Here is a 13665-nt window from a genome sequence, read left to right on the forward strand (position 1 = left end):
TGAAAACCAAGTAGTCCCACTAAACAAGGGCAGATATACTCAAGTGAGATATTTCACGAGGACACAATATTTTGCAATCCCCAGTCTGTACAAACAAAGTGAAGTTTAACATGTATAGATGGTTCCAAATTTGGTTTTCAGCCATCGGTACTGACATCACAGCCATTTGTTTGTATTTTTCCTTGCTGTTGACTAACCTCCACACACCCATATGCAGAGTGCAACCCTAGAAAACAGCTCATGCAATAAAAAAGAACTAAGAGCTTAAAAAAAGTGTGGGCTACCACTGCCCTCTATTGGGTACAGATGAGAAATTCTCAGGTACAGAGAACTGGAAACTCCAGTTACTATCCATGTGGAAGATGCCTGCATCTCCTGGAACATAAGGAAAAATTCTGGCCTTTATTGCAATCATGGGTTTTTGCCTATGAATTCCCTTTCAGAAACATTATCTGGGTGTCAAATTTCAAAAGCCTTGAAAGAAAAGCAGTGGATTGAGCAGAAAATTCCTCTACATTGAGATACAATTCAGTATATCAGTGACAACTAGTGTGCTATAACATTAAATGTTAACCAAAAGTAGGTCATTTCTTATTTTTAAGAGTTATTTTTATTTGCATGGAGATTTTTGTGTGTGAACAAATACAATAGGAATTACAAGTATTCCAATTCAATATATCTGAAACTCAGTTTTGAGCTGGATTCAAATCACTGCTGTTAATTTTAATTTTATTTTTTTTTTTTACCATCAAATCTGACAGCGGACAGCGAGCTAAGTAAGGGCTGAAGACCCAGAAGAGCTCTGCATTCCCTTCAGTGGAGCAAGACTTCTGTGTTTACACATGAGATGATCTGGATGTGTGATCCTAAATTAACAAAGAGGTAATACCCATTCAGTTTTTATCACATTTGGCCTAACTATAAAGGAATTATTTGTTTTGCTCTTCTTAAACATTATTGAGGCAACAAATGATTATATACAGTATGATATAAAACGTTTTGCTGTTTTTATGGGGCCATGGGTAGAGTCTTGGAACAGAAATACTGGCTGTGTACCGACTGGCCACTAATGAGTTGGCACTTACACATTTGATGGATTTAAAGAAGATTAAAATAGTGAAGATACTAAAGAGCAGTCAGGCACTGGAACCGTCCCTGGGGGTGTTTAAGGAAAGGTTGGACGTGGTGCTTGGGGACATGGGGTAGTGGTGACATGGCTGGTAGGGGATGGTTGGATCAGACGACCTTGGAAGGCTTTTCCAACTTTAGTAATTCTGCGATTTGGGAGCCGTGTGGCACAACACAAGCAGCGCAGGCAACAAAAGTCGAGACAACCCCGAGTTTCCCCCTAAACACAATTTCACGTGAAGCCATAAAGGCTGAACGTCCATGTCATAATACACTGCAGCGCTTTTGCCACGGTTCTTTCCGCTGCAGTCAACTTTCATGACCGCTTAGAGGTGATTTTTGACTGGAAAGGGGCCGGGAGAGAACCCAGAGGGCAACGCACAGCCCAGCACCCCCCCACCTGCACCCCCGCGGCCGCCATGACGGGGCGGGAGGGAGGTGGTGAGGGCAGCCAGCCGTCCGGACGTGACGTCCATTCACCCCGGAAGCAGGGCGGCTCCTTCCCGGAAGCGGCCGGCAGCACTGCGCCGGGCCGCCATCTTGGCTGGGAGCCGCGGTCGCTCCGCAGCGGGAGGCGCGGGGGTCGCGGCCCTGCCCGGCCCCTCCTGCCCGGCCCTGCCCGGCCCTGCCCGCCGCCCCCCAGCCGCTCCCGGCCTCCCTCGCTTGGCCGCCGGGCCGCGTCCGGGCGCTGGAGGGGGCTGCCGTAGCGAGGAGAGGTGAGTGGGGGCCTGAGGTGGGGGGGGGCCCGGCCGCCCCCTGTCCCCGGGTCTCGCCTCTCGCCCCCTGCCCGGCCCCAAGCTGGGCCGCGGGGGCTGTGGGCAGCACGCTGAGGGCAGCCCGGGGGTCCCCTTCCTCCTTCTCCTCTTCCTCGGGGAGATTTCTGGTTGCTGTAAGCGTTCCTGTTCGGTTTCGCGTTTTAAATATAAATATTCTCTTAGATAAACCCCTGAGGGTTATCAAAACCTCGATAACTCTGCGTCAGGAGAGGTTTCAGTGTGCTTTCTCGCAGTCCGTAGCGAGGGGCACTGTTGCAAGGCTGCAGAATGATTTTTTTTCCTTCAGTTAAAAAATATGAAGTGAACCGTAAACTTCTGAAGTAAACTTCTTTAGAGAAGAATTAATATTTTGATTTAAAGGCAGGTGACTTAAAAGCACGTGCAACCTCTTTCAAGGAAAGCTACCGTGTGTTTAAATGGTGTACAATGATTTTAACAAAAAATGGGTTAAGCGGGGTTATTTTGAGGAAGGTCTGCGTATTTGACCACATGTGGTTATTGCTAGTGACATAAATACCACTTCTCAAGAAATGTGTTTGGCTATCTTATTGAAGTGAAGGAATAAGAAGGTTCAAAGGCATTTCACATACTTTTGGAGTCAGATGCTGCTATCACGTGAGCATTGTCTTATCTCTTTGTACAAACTGCTTCTAAAATCTTTCATTTTCTTCTGAATTTTGACGTGTAAAGAAGTCACTTGTTCTCTGAGGGAAAGCAAGCTAAATGGCAGTTATTAATTGCTGTGTGTTCTGTAGATGCCCTGTAAGGGGTAATACTTTCTATGTTTTGAAAACAGCATGGAGTTTCCATTCTTCACACTGACTTGTCTGATTTTGGGTGAGGTTTTTGTCTGGAAGAGAATAACCTGTGCCTGAAGTTCCCTTCTGTAAATTTAACTGAATCCTGAGCAGGTTTAACTTAAATTTCCTCACCCCAAAGTCATTAATGCAATTACGGTGTTTTCTTGTTCGTTATTATTTTAAATAACTGGATGTGGTAGAAAGAGCAAATGAATTTAAACCGTGAATAGTTTCACATAATAGATACTCAAACTAAATTGGAAAATGAATTAGTCCAAAGGACTAAGCCCTTTAAAAAAATTATCTTAATGGCGCATGGTCAGCCTAAACACAGAAATGGTTATTAACAGTGCACGTGCGTTCTGTGGGGCAGCTTGTTCTCTTGGTGGCTGTTTGCTGCTTATACATTTACGCAGCAGTTTCCTGGAAGGAGTATCTTCCAGCTTGGATGATGTATGGAGTCTTTTGGGAATGTGTTAGTTGGTTAAGCTGCTACTTAACAGTTATGGTAATTATATTTAAAAATACTCTAGATTTTCCAGAAATCTGGAGCTTCAGTGAAACGTAATAGCTCTACACCTATTAAGACTGTGGTTTTTGTTTTTTTTTTTGAAAACTAGATGAGCAACAACAGTAATAAGAGAGCACCAACGACAGCAACACAGAGACTTAAACAAGATTACCTTCGAATTAAGAAAGATCCAGTGCCTTATATATGTGCAGAACCCCTCCCATCTAATATCCTTGAATGGTAAGAACTAGAATGAACTGTTCACACACTTGTGGAGAGAACAAGACTTTCCAGGTTGTCAAGTCTGACTCCCTTACTCCTCCAGATTGTATGGGAATCTTGGTTTTGGGAGGTGGCGCATGAAACTGTTTTGAAGTGATACAGCTCTTCATTTCTCTAGAGAAATGGATGGCTGATTGTATGCTGGCTCTCACCCTGCTTTAATTTCTTTTTCTCTTAGGCACTATGTTGTCCGGGGACCTGAAATGACTCCCTATGAAGGTAAAAACACGTCGTGAAAACGCGCGTGTAGTTTACATTGTGATTGGCATGTTTGAGTAATTGCATGGCTGTTTTGAATGGGCAAAGTATAACTATGGTTAATAGCTCTAAAACTGTAAATACAGTTTCAAACCTATCTGACGTGCATGATAGGTTGTTGAAAAGAGTTAGGGGTACAACTGACTGTTAATTTTTCAGTTGTCGAGGGTGCTAGCAAAACCATGTTTGTGTTAAATTGAAGGGAGATAAGTTTCTGTTAAGTAATTACTAAGGTCTTGGAGCAGATAGCTTGCTTTAGGTATCATGATAGTCAAAATAATTTTAAAAAATCCTAAGAAATGAAACAAGAATGGAATTTTTTGAATGGGACTTATTTATCTGCTACCATACAAGCAGCTCTTACTGAGCTGAGGCTTGTATTCTCTATGAATTTTTCTAGAGAAAGTGGGGAACAAAAAAGCTGCATTAATTAACTTCTGCAGCCTTTTGCAAAACGCTTTTAAAAGTCAGATTCTTCACAGGGCTTCATTTGTGGTTAGTTATGTTGGTGGGAAACCGATGCATTTATATTGTATTAAATACACTTGGGCTGATATTCCTTAAACGTATTAGGGACCTGAAATGAGAAAGTACTGATTGTGATATGCATGTCAGGGAATAGCCTTCAAAGTAAATTTACTGCAGGTGTGGATCAGTATTCCTGTTTTTAGAGGCACAGGATAATGAACTTGATCTCTAGTGAGAGGGGGTGAAGGAGTAAGGTAAAGGGTTGTATTTGGCCCAGGTTGAGTAGCTTAGGGCTTCATCTTCATGCAAAATAAGTAATTCATCTCTTTATGTAATGCAGGTGGCTATTATCATGGGAAACTAATATTCCCCAGAGAATTTCCTTTTAAACCTCCTAGTATTTATATGATTACACCTAATGGAAGGTTTAAGTGTAATACAAGGTAAGGATTTTCTTCTAACACTTAAGCAATTAACACTGTTTTAGCAATATGTATAACGTGTAATCATTTTAATGGCAAAAATAAACACATTCTGTCTTATATTTTTGAAGGTTATGTCTTTCAATCACTGATTTCCACCCTGATACATGGAATCCAGCTTGGTCAGTCTCAACGATCTTGACGGGCCTTCTTAGTTTTATGGTGGAAAAGGGCCCCACACTGGGCAGCATAGAGACTTCAGAGTTCACAGTAAGCTCCAGATTGTGTCATGTACCTTCTGCCAGTTGAGGAAAGGTTGAACGTGACCTCGAAGTTATCACAACAGCGATAGCTGATGTTTTGATATCTATGGAAGAAATATATTGTGGTCTACTACAAGTGATGGGCAGTCGAATCAAGTCAGTTTTAGGAAGTGTGAGGGTGGGGAGGGTTTTGAAGAAAATCTCAAGTCCTTTTTGCTAAAAAGTATGCTTTAAATTCTCCGTTAGAAATATCTGCCAAGCAGGCACACCAGTACAGAACACTAATCCCATAAAATGAAGGCATGAGAACGCGGGTTGAGTTTAGAAATGTGTGTTACTGTGAATAATACTGACAGGTATAAAGTTGTAAATGTTAGAAACTAGTTGACTAGTGGTTTGCACCATTCTTGTGGGAAGTAACCAGGTGCAGCATTAAAGTGTGTTAACTTTGCTTGTATGGTACTGCTGCTAACTCTTGTTTTCCTCCACAGAAAAGACAACTCGCTGCACAAAGCTTAGCATTTAATTTAAAAGATAAAGTCTTCTGTGAGCTCTTCCCTGAAGTGGTGGAGGTAAGGGAATCCATTCATGCAGTAATTTGTTTTTCGATAAATCTACACAGAAGTTGAAAATCTAACTAGTTGTTTAGGACTCTTCCAAGACACTGGCTACATTTGTCAACCTTGGAAGCCTTTTAAAAGGCACTTTTGCAAGGTTTAAGAATTAAAAGCTTGAATGTTGACTGAGCTGCGCACACAGCAGGTAGGGTTGTGTTGCCAATATTTTAGAATTACACACTATGTTGAATTGAGGTAGGACTGATCTTTGTATATCTGGACTTGGTCCCTCATTGTCCCAGATGTTTTTTTTTAATAGACCTTTACAATCAGAGGTCATTATGTTCTTCCTGTTTAAGTTCTGAGAATGAGTGACATCTTATCAGGACGTGTATCTTCCTTGCACAACACTAACCCTCTGGGTATATTGATGTGCAGTTTGTATCTTCAGCTACAGGTAACAACTGAAGTGTGTAGAAGTCTTACTTCACTGACACCTTTTGGATTCACTAGCTAATTTCCACTCGTGGTTCTTGGTTTTAAAACGTCTTATCTGTTAAGAATGAAGGGTCCTCCTTTGTTCTCTCCTGTCTCAACGTGATTCCTTCATGTAACTTAGTGAGGGAATTCTGTTCTTTCAGCCTACTGTTCAGACTTTGATGGTTAACTTTCTGGATACCACATGAAGGGAACAGGTCCTGTGAGAGACTGTTTCATGAGCCCACCATTAAACTATAAAAATGCTGATGCTCACTGTCGCTTGGAATTCTGAGGATAAAATGTATTATGTCAGGCAAACTCTGTTGTGTGGTACAAGTTCTGTCAAATTGCAAGTCTTAATTACTGCACAAAGAATACATACTCTAAAAACGAGGAGAAGATGTAGAAGACCCTTTTCCAGACATTTTCTTAAGTGGGGGAGAGATGTGTTTTTGTTGGAGATACCTGAAGTCATGAGGTCATGTTTTGGTAGAACCTAAATCATCAGAAAGATTGTTTTTTTATTTTTTTTTTAATGTGATGTTCATCGATAACTGCAGTTCCAAGTACAGGCAGATTTTTAACATATAATACTTATAGTCTTATTTTTACTAAGCCTCTATGATTTCCTTCTTCAATTTTTTAGTATCTTTTGTTCAGAATAAGCTGGACATGCAAGGCTGTTGATGCAAGAATTTCTCTTTTCTGAAAAAAGCTTCTAGCAGATGTACAGGTGGACTAAAAATAAACTTGGACAAATGATCGCTAGCGTCAATTACTGAAGTAGGTCATTTTGGAGGAAGTTGAGGAGACTGTACAAATGTAGTGCAGTTAATTTAGCTTGAAAGATCTACAATATGAGGAAATGTACCATATCCTTTTCCTAAAGTTATGTAAGAACTTGGCTACTGTAATCTGTTCAAAACACCTAAAAGTTTCACTACTTTAATTTGCAGACTTTTTTTTTTTTTCCCCTCCAGGAGATTAAACAAAAACAGAAAGCACAAGAAGAGCTCAACAACAGACCTCCATCCCTCCCTTTACCAGATGTTGTCCCTGATGGGGAAGCACACTATGGTCAGAATGGAATACCCCTTCTTAACGGGCACGTTCCGCTGGCACCTGCCAATCATCCAGGCCTCCAGCAGGCCAATCGTAACCATGGACTCTTAGGTGGAGCTTTGGCGAACTTGTTTGTTATAGTTGGTTTTGCAGCCTTTGCCTACACAGTCAAGTATGTACTGAGAAGCATAGCGCAAGAATGAGGAGAATAAAAGAAATCCAAGACCAAATTAGAGGTAGTTGCAGAGTGAGTGGGACTCTTTGGGCATCTGACTTTTGACACTGGGATAAACATTTGTGTTACCAAGTTGCAGGTGAAACCTTGGTTGGCTCATGGGTTCTGTTTGGGAAATGGAGTACGTTCAGTTAGTCAGAAAACTAAAAGACGTTCTGCTCACAGATCCTGTTAAGTCAAAGCATTATTGATGAAACACTAACATTTCTAGTGCTTTGATTTTTCTAGCACTTCTCCATCTGTTATTTGAGATTTGAAAATCTTAAGCAAATAAGGCTTTTTACTTCATTGAACAATTTTTAAAATTTAACACTTGATGCATATCATTTTAGTTTCGTTAGCAAAGAGTCTGTACAGGATGCAAAATGAGTCAAGTGGAGAAAACATGGACTCAGTAAGGATTTGGTTAATGTGAACATTTACTACAGAAGATGGCTGGTTTCTTTTTTTTTTTTTTAATAGGACGGACATCATTGCATATCTAGTCAGTAGTGATTAGATGAGTGGGAAAATAACACCACGTGTGTTAAATTTGTTGTCTAAATTATCACAATGTAATTGAAGGTTTTATTTGGGCTACAAGAAGTGCAGTTGTCAGACTTTAGGAATGAATAGCCAGAAAAAGTGTTTGAATCAGTCTTTAGTGGGAATACAGATATCCAGTACTGTTTTGTATTTGTTCACTTAGGGATTTCCATTCTGGGAGATATTATATTTTAAAACTGTAATACTTTGTTTTGATCACAAGGTGCCACTGTTGAAAAAATAATAAAAATGCACAGACCAATGGAGAGCTGATTGTGTATTGAGAAAATCTCTGGAATTCCTGGGTTTTGGTAAATGGAGTAAACCTAGCCCTTGTGAAGTTACAAAGTCAAATGTGTCTGAATAACAAATGAGCTTCTTCAGCACAAGCTGAATTAGCCTGAAGTGTCATTAGCTGAAGTAAACCCTTAGCAGTAGTTCTGCTTGCTTACTTGAAAATTGGCCAAAAAAAAGCAAAACAAACAAAAACCCACAAAGCCCAAACCCTACTAATTTATCTAAGTTTCTAGAAGCTTTTGGCTTGTAGATCCAAGTTCCTCTCCGTTCCCCTTCAGATGATTGCAACATTGATGTTTGTTCATGAGAATACAGGGTTGTGCGTAAACACTGAAGCTGCAAGTGTAGTTTGAAAGTCTGAAGTTACTTCAACTTAGTTTGCTTTTTTTTTTTTTTTCTCCTGCTTAGTTTTATCGAAGTGCTTTGATTTATCAGAGGCAAACATACTGTGCCTTTAAAAATTGGCAGCGATGTCTAGTCATCTGGGAAGAGTGCACTCACTGTTCATGGTACAGCAAACTGTCAAAAGTGATAGGGTAAAAAGCTCTGCCTCTAACCGTGTAGTCTTCTAGATATTGTGAAGAGCCCAATAAATATTACCTCATGTATTTAAGAATTTTTGAAACTTTTATTTTCCCTTTCAGACTTGTTCTCTATCTGCTTCTCCTTGGTATCTTGAACTGTAAGCAAAAACATATGGTAAACCCATGAGCCATGCAGCTTAGAGCATCAATAAATGTGACCAATTCTCTGCAATAGGTAGGAATTATCAGAGCTAGCAGAACAGCTTTATACTAAAGAAATCTTAAAGCAGATCTTACTGAGGTAAGGAAGGGAAGGAGAGGATGGAATGTGGAAAAGGTTGATTTTTAAAATGTATTTATAAATCTTTGATTTTGTGGTTTTACCAAATCTTATTTATAACTATTCTTTAATTTGCCTCTTGTATGTGCTTAATCAGCTCTTGTTAAAAGAGAAGCACCAACTGTATGTGTCTGTAGAAACAATAATGTTCTGTCAGTCTGGGGGCGTGCTGTGAAGGAAGGGGGAATGTCATGTCTTTCCTGCAGTGATAGGACTTTCAAGACAGCTTGTTGAAGTGATTTTATTTTTTTTTCCCTCAAAGCATACGGACCTTTAGCTGAGGCTGTTCTGTCTCATAGATCCTAGTATCAGTCAAACATGTTTGTGTTCTCACAATGCCTTTTTTTAACCGTTGACGTCGCCTACAGACAAAAGCTTATAAATGGTGATCTATGTTTATCTTATGGAAGGTCTTTTGTCCACATAACTGAAGACAAAGGCAAGGAGACCTTGGGCATGGTGTCTTTGCATCTTTTGTGAAAAGTACTTAGCCAAGGTAAAAGAACCAGTAAAATGAGAGAGGTTGATTTCTTACAACACAGCTCATTATGCGGCAAGAAGTTGGCCTTAAACTACACCTGAGCATCTGAAGGTGGGTCTCTTTAATAAGTGCCACAATTGGAAACAAAAACTTTGGTCAAACCCTGGAGATGCTGCATTTTTTTTTATGAGAATTGGCTGTATTTAAAAACAACTACAGAAAACCTGAACTTTACCTTCCAAATGCAGTTTCTCTTCAGTACCCTGGATTCAGAGAGAGACTTGACGGTTCCTGGCTTTCAACAAACGGCACCCAACAGCTGACTGCCCCCTTGCACCTATGGCTTTACAAGATTTCAATACATGTCCTTGCTCCTTGCCTTTGGTAACAGAAGATTTATTCCCTTTTGTGTAGTTTATAATGTTTTGTGTTTTTTTTTTTTTTTTTAAAGCGTTTCTAATAGTATGCAGTATCTGATCTTTTTGTTACCAAAGTCAGTAGATGGAGTAAACCATTCTTTGCCATGCAAAAATGTTATCATGCCCTGAAGCAGTGCATTAATTAATATAAAGAAACTAAAAGCTGTCCCTCAGTATATGATATTGGAACAAATGTCTGGCCCTTCACTTTCATGCTGCAATTTCATAGATTCCTGTAAGATTGTTCTACGCAGACGATAGGGAATTTTTGCAACTTGAATCGTAAGACATCTCAACGGTAGCCTTTAAAGATCTCATGACTCTAAAAATCCTGGATTTGTGTGTAGTCTTAACTTTTTCCCCCTCAAGATGTCAAGGTCACAGGAATTACCTCACTTCAAGCATGTACTGAGGAGTAGAAATGACTGCATTGTAAAGTTGTTTGTTCATAATAAACATTCATGACAAAATGTGAAGTTTCTGTGGGACTGTTCTTGGCAAAGGGATCATTTGAAGAATTGAACTGGATATACATGGAATAGAAAGCAAAAAAACTGTGGTAAAACTGCTTCTCCCATACCTCCAGATTCTTTTCCTTGGTACCCATTGTATCTGTAGTAAAACACCTACAAAAAGACCTACAGGTAGCAACTTTTTTGCTCTTGTGTTGGGTAGTGCAGTTCTTCTGCAGATAGGTATTTGTCCTGTAATACATCACAGCTGTCACTGAGATGCTGTACCTGTTTTCAGAAGCTACTCTGAAGTATGTAGGAGCTACTCTTTACAATGCTTTTCCACAGTTGTTTTTTTTTTTTTAATTGTTGTCCCGCAGAAGCTAGATCTTTCTTTTTAAAGGAGAAAAATTGTGTTTTCAGTGGAAAGATCACCCGCACACAGGCAAACACACACACACAGAAGGGAGACTATTGAAAGTAAAGCACCCATATTATCAAAAAGACTTGTGGGGCATGTTTTCTGGGCAACAAAGATGATTTTTTAGGGTTTATTAGAATCCTTTTATTTGTGGAATATAAAACCTTGCACCAGCAACCTTATTTCACACACGGGTCACTCTGAAGACCCCCCAAGAAATGTTGGGTATTACTGACGTCTTTTCTAGCCGCCTGTCGTTTCCATGGCTTTGCCACAAGATGGGGCAGTAATTCCATCTTCGCCTTGAGTAAGAGGCGGCTGGATGGCTGTGAGCGAGTGTGTTTGGTGGGGAGAGCACGAAAGATCCTAATGAAGAGCTGAAACAGCATCCAGACAGCTCAGCTCGAGTGTTTTGCAGAAGGCAACTGAAGTGCCCATGAGCTCTTTGATTCCAAACTGCTCTTTTGCATGCTGTTGTATTTAGGTTTGTTCTAGCAGCTGTTGTATATTACCCCAATCGACAGCTTGGGTTTATAACAGGTTGGGAAGCCAAATTTATATCTAAGGGATCTATCACAGGAGTACTCTAGGCTTTATCTGCTTATCAAGCCGTTGTGTGTGTCAATGAATGGTAATGTGCCTACTACTGCACTGCCTTAAAAAAAAAATCTCTGCACCAAGGCGTAGGCATTGTTCCTTATCTATAACAGGCAATTCAGGGAAAATCCCAGCTTTTGCCTTTTGGATATTATTCTTAGCATAGTTAGGGAAGGTGGAACTATTTTGAGTAAAAGGCAAATTGCATAAGTAGAGATTGGAAGTGCTAGTCACAAGTTTCTTGCCTGACTGTTCAGTTTCCTTTCCAGCTTTACACGCAGTTCATACGGTGTTTACAAATTGTACTTGGGCTGTTGCATGCAGATGTAATGTGGCTTCTTGCAATACTTTCCTTATTTCTAATCTTTCCTCATGTACAATTGGTGTTGCATTCTTAACTATTCCAGTTATTGTTGCAATGGTTTGGAGAGAAAACTATTTTCAGTCACTTTGAGATCTTTGGTTTGCTATTAAGCTCAATATCAGCCTATTTTATTTTATTTTTTTTTTGCAAACAGATTGAATACTGTTTCAGATGTTTATGCATGGGTAAGACTCAGGTGCTTTGGAACTGTTGCAACCAAGATGTAAGAACAAGCAGCAAGGTGTGCAATTTTTTTTTTTACATATAATACAAAAGCTGTAGTGAAGGTTGGAGGAGAGGTAACAACTGTGCTGACACTTGTTGCAGCCCTAAACGGAGAAAATTATCCAGGCAGGAGCTGGTGAGTTAATTTGTCCCAGTGGACCACTTTGCCTTGTGCTTGGAAATGTTCGGATTCGCTTCCCCCAAACCTGAGGATGTAGTCTTGGCATTTGGCTCTTGGGATGAGAAAGGGGATGTTGCAGGCAGACAGATGCAGCCTGTACCAGCAGACCGAAAAAGCGATTACCCCATTCCAGCCTTGAATGTCATTTCTTGCCATGGTGTGTGGATCTGTCAGGCTGTTTAGCTGCAATATGACAGATTGTCCTATTAATGTGTCATCAAGTGCACTTTTACAAATTCATGGCTTGTCTACAACTAACCTGAAAAAAAGAGGCTTAAGTATGAGAAGGCGCCAAAGAAAGTTAAATATTATTAACAAATAAAGTCTGCCACGTAGTTTTGATGGAATGTGAGCTGGTTGGGGGAGGGGAGATATGCTGTTAACTATTTCACTTCTCTGCAACTCCCTTTTTGCTCTCACTTTTTTCCCAAACTCCATTTCTCTCCCTGAAAAGGTGCTTTAAGAAAACCTTGACTTTTAAGAGTTCTTGATTTTGTTCTCAGATTGTTCGTGCCTCAGTTTCCCTGAGACAGGTAACAGAGACAGCAGAATTGATGCTCCTGATCCACCTAAAGTCCAATGAAATACTGCACTGGCATTACCTGGATTACAGAAAACATGGTAAGGAGATTGTTAAAGCAAGCCTGTTGCTTGCTGACTGTGTGAGGGACTTCAAATTTTTATCATTCTCGGACTTTTTTGTGGTACAAGCTCAGATCAATTTTATAGAGAGAATCGGAAGATTTATTCCTGGTGGTGGGCAACAGGCAAAGATTAGCAGGCTGTCCAAGTGCTTTAACATCTCTCTTACGCAATGTTTGCCGGAGATTTGGATCCTTTGGTTTTCTGCTCTTTTTAGTAATGAGCCCGCCCTCCAGTAAATAAATCAGAAAGCCCCCACTGAGCCAGCCTCTAATGAGAGCTGGGGGGGAAAACGTGTGAAGCAGCTAACCCGAGGAGAAAGCAAGAGGGCTGATGTATGGATGTGTGTTGCGATGCTGAGTGCATATTCCAAGCCACATATTTTTAGCACTACCACACACTCGTGTACAGTTTTACAAACTTCCCAGAAAAATGGTGATTTCTCTGAGATAATGAAGGGGAGGTACAGAATAGGGCTGAGGGGAGGGAGGAGGGAACGGGCATTGATTTAAATCTGCCTGGCACACAGGCCAGCTCCACTTATCAGTGAGTCTAATAGGAATGTGAAGAGAATAGGCTTGACAGCTCATTAGAATGTGATCCCTCCTCCTTTTTTTTTTCTTTTTTTTTTTTTTTTTTTCCCCTTTCTTCAAGTTGATGGAAACTCGTTCAGGAAAGAAGTACTTATTTGCTGAGGTAAAGCAAAAGCTGAGGAGGGTTTTGCCAGTTTTCAGCTGGGGAGAGGAGCAGCGAGAAAAATCAGGCGTTATCTACACTAAGAGGTACCTGAAATCTTGCCTAGTGTGAGGGGAGACGAGGATGGAAAAGACAAGTTTCTACATCCTGACAGCTGTTTGCGACATCGGGACTTGCTGCTCATCGTCTCGTTAAAGAAAAGTGAAGATAAACCCAACCAAAGAGGGAGAGAAACTAGTGTTGGGGAAACTTTTCCTGC

The 13665-nt window shown here is 40.5% G+C and overlaps 1 protein-coding gene across 1 annotated transcript; it reads left to right on the plus strand.

Moving 5' to 3' along the window:
* The first annotated feature begins 1660 nt into the window (after positions 1-1660).
* Positions 1661-8506, plus strand: UBE2J2 (ubiquitin conjugating enzyme E2 J2). The gene is made up of 7 exons (XM_084300291.1): positions 1661-1844; positions 3325-3455; positions 3676-3716; positions 4564-4666; positions 4777-4915; positions 5400-5480; positions 6926-8506. The coding sequence occupies exons 2-7, from the start codon at positions 3325-3327 to the stop codon at positions 7208-7210; spliced, it is 780 nt and encodes a 259-aa protein (XP_084156417.1). The 5' UTR covers positions 1661-1844; the 3' UTR covers positions 7211-8506.
* The last annotated feature ends 5159 nt before the right edge of the window (positions 8507-13665 follow it).

This window comes from Netta rufina (assembly GCF_964035555.1).
Source record: "Netta rufina genome assembly, chromosome: 22".
NCBI lineage: Eukaryota > Metazoa > Chordata > Aves > Anseriformes > Anatidae > Netta > Netta rufina.

What these genes read in the sequence shown, in the direction of transcription:
- UBE2J2 (XM_084300291.1), top strand. Translation starts at nt 3,325, where the DNA reads ATGAGCAACAACAGTAATAAGAGAGCACCAACGACAGCAACACAGAGA. An exon ending in AGGTTTAAGTGTAATACAAG is followed by an intron (nt 4,667 to 4,776) that starts GTAAGGATTTTC and finishes ATATTTTTGAAG; the next exon opens with GTTATGTCTTTCAATCACTG. An exon ending in TAGAGACTTCAGAGTTCACA is followed by an intron (nt 4,916 to 5,399) that starts GTAAGCTCCAGA and finishes TTTCCTCCACAG; the next exon opens with AAAAGACAACTCGCTGCACA.